Source organism: Ornithodoros turicata, chromosome 1, assembly GCF_037126465.1.
Source record: "Ornithodoros turicata isolate Travis chromosome 1, ASM3712646v1, whole genome shotgun sequence".
Lineage (NCBI taxonomy): Eukaryota > Metazoa > Arthropoda > Arachnida > Ixodida > Argasidae > Ornithodoros > Ornithodoros turicata.
The window spans coordinates 157,753,567-157,756,026 of record NC_088201.1 but is presented as its reverse complement, the minus strand read 5'-3'; the positions used below and the strand labels follow the sequence as shown (position 1 = coordinate 157,756,026).

The window sequence follows — 2,460 nt, the reverse complement described above, 5'->3', positions numbered from 1 at the left end:
GGGAATGATAGCGGGCATGGGAAGAATATCGGAAGGGTGAGAATTAAGGAAGTGTTCAACAGCAGAGAGACCTTCGTCATTGGGAATGTTAGTGTATAGCGAAACGACATCCATTGTTACCAACAAAATGTCAGCATGGTTACTGAAATGGCCATGGACAGCGTCAACCTTGGAAAGAAAATCGTTTGTGTCTTTGACAAAGGATGGGAGAAGCGGTGGGTTGTGTTTGATGCAGTTTTCAACAACTAAGGGTAATTTCTCTGTCGGTGTGTTTAAATGATAACGAATAAATGATAAACGATAAATGAAGATATGGTTCTGTGCAATGGTTGTATTGATGCTGTGTGTGGTGAAGTTATGTTTTAAGAGTGTCGCACAAAAATTTATGTATGTGTGTGAGTTGATGTTTTCTTTTCATGCACATTATAAGCCAATGCTGTGCTCGATATATGTGCTGATATGTCATTAAAAAACGAGAAAGGAAGTCACTACGTAATAACTCGTTAAATAAGATGCTGAGCAACTGTTCCGCCTCAGCGCTTCAACGGTGAGTAATTTTCCGGAATCCACAAAAACTACTGTGCACTGTAGCGCAGCACCATGAAATCCTATTCTGTCATCAGAAATATTCCTGTCCTGTCTCGACGTTCTCCTTCTTACAACCAGGCTTCTTTTACTTTTTACTTGCCATCAAGCAACAGTCAAAGACACAAGAATACGCTACACACATATCCCATAAGTTAAGCGAGTTGCTACGGATGCGACGCCACTCCATTTCCTGGAAGCCCTTATCGCCACCACCGAGCTTGCGCTATGTGTCACCACAGATTAGAGCACGGCCCGGAACCCCCGTTGCAAACGCTTCGTAGAAAACCCGATATCTTCAGTACGTGCTGTACAGTTCCTTGTTCGAGCTCTGCTCGCCTCTCCTCGAGCGGTTGCATCCTATCGCACGTATTCTTTCCCTCGGACGAACGTCTCGTTGTCCCAACATGCCTGCCGCCCGTTTTTCTCCCCCTCTTTCGCTGGACTCGTTGGGAATGTGCGAATATTGTGGGGCATCATCCATCGATCTCTGGAAAGCAACCACCTGTGACCATTACGTATGCAAGAAGTGTTTACTGAACAAGGAACCGTCGCAAGCGCCCCGATGTCCCCGCTGCGACGGAAGCAGCCTCTTGCTCTGTCCTGGTTCAATATTTGGATGCATGTATCAAACGGCCATCCCTCATAACTGTGTGGACCACCTCCGCACCTGTCCTAGACGCCCTACGCCGTGCCCCAACGAGTGTTCTTCCATTGTCTCCAACACCGACCTGCCAAGGCACTTGACCGATGATTGTCCCAGGCGTACGCAGGAGTGCCGTTTCTGCCATGGGAACTATTTCGTCTCTGAGATTAGGAATCACTTTAAGGACTGTCAGGATTACCTAGTCACGTGTCAGTACTGTAATCAAGAGAATATTCGACGCGGCAGCTTAGACGAACATGGCGCCGGCTGTCGCAAAACACCGAAGCTTTGCAAGATGGCCGCTTTGGGATGTACATTCAAGGCAGCCGATGACGAAATGGAACGTCACCTGACGATAGAGAAACATGCGATGTGCATGCATGAGATGAAGATGCAAGTGAACGGCCTGGAAGCGGAACTCCGCCAGGTGCGTGAAGAGTGCAGTCGTGAGAAACAGGAGCGCCAAAGAGAAGAAGAAAAACACAAGAATGAGCTCAAAATTCGAGACGAAGAGCTCCGGAAGCTTCGAGAGGAATTTGAAACATTGCTGCGACATTTCAGCCCAAGCTGAGACAATGCGCGAGAGGATCTTTTCTTGATGGCATTCAGATAAGTTACGCTGTTCAAGTCCCGCACCTGTTTTTCGCATTTCTTCCCGATTTCTGGACCAAACGAATACGATACAGCGGGACAGGTAGAATGGTACTTAGGTTGAGTACTAGCGTAGTATAACCAAGTGGTTAAAAGTCGAAGATATTTGTATGTTTTCCAAAACGTTCCTAGCATGCTTTCGAATACCATGGTCAATCACCTATGTAGAATTGCTTGCAGTGTTTTCTGCTAGAGACACGCATATTATAGGGCCTGTCAGTTGCTTTTGGGGCAATATTTCCTTTTATTGTCTTTCGTCGCTCTCCTCTGCTATACTGGAAACATTTTCTGAATAATACGTTGCACGTTCCGTACAGGAAGAGGCAGTAAACGTTTTTACTTTGTAGTGCTACGTTTGTGTATGTGCGCTTTGTATTGTAAAACGATATAATGCACGACATGCGATCATAATCGGAACATAATAGTCCACCTCTGGACGTATTTTACAAGGTCGTGTATGATAAGTATTGCAACAAAGTGGTGTTTTTTAGCCAAGCTTATATCTCTGAATAAAATATTTCTACCAAAGTACGTGCAAGATACCAGGCTTTATGTGTGGTTTTAGTTTTTTTTTTTTT

General features: G+C 45.3%; 1 protein-coding gene across 1 annotated transcript; it reads left to right on the top strand.

Annotated features, from left to right (window-relative positions):
- Positions 1-992: 992 nt before the first annotated feature.
- Positions 993-1,802, top strand: LOC135388218 (TNF receptor-associated factor 4-like). The gene has a single exon (XM_064617623.1). The coding sequence runs from the start codon at positions 993-995 to the stop codon at positions 1,800-1,802; it is 810 nt and encodes a 269-aa protein (XP_064473693.1).
- Positions 1,803-2,460: the final 658 nt, after the last annotated feature.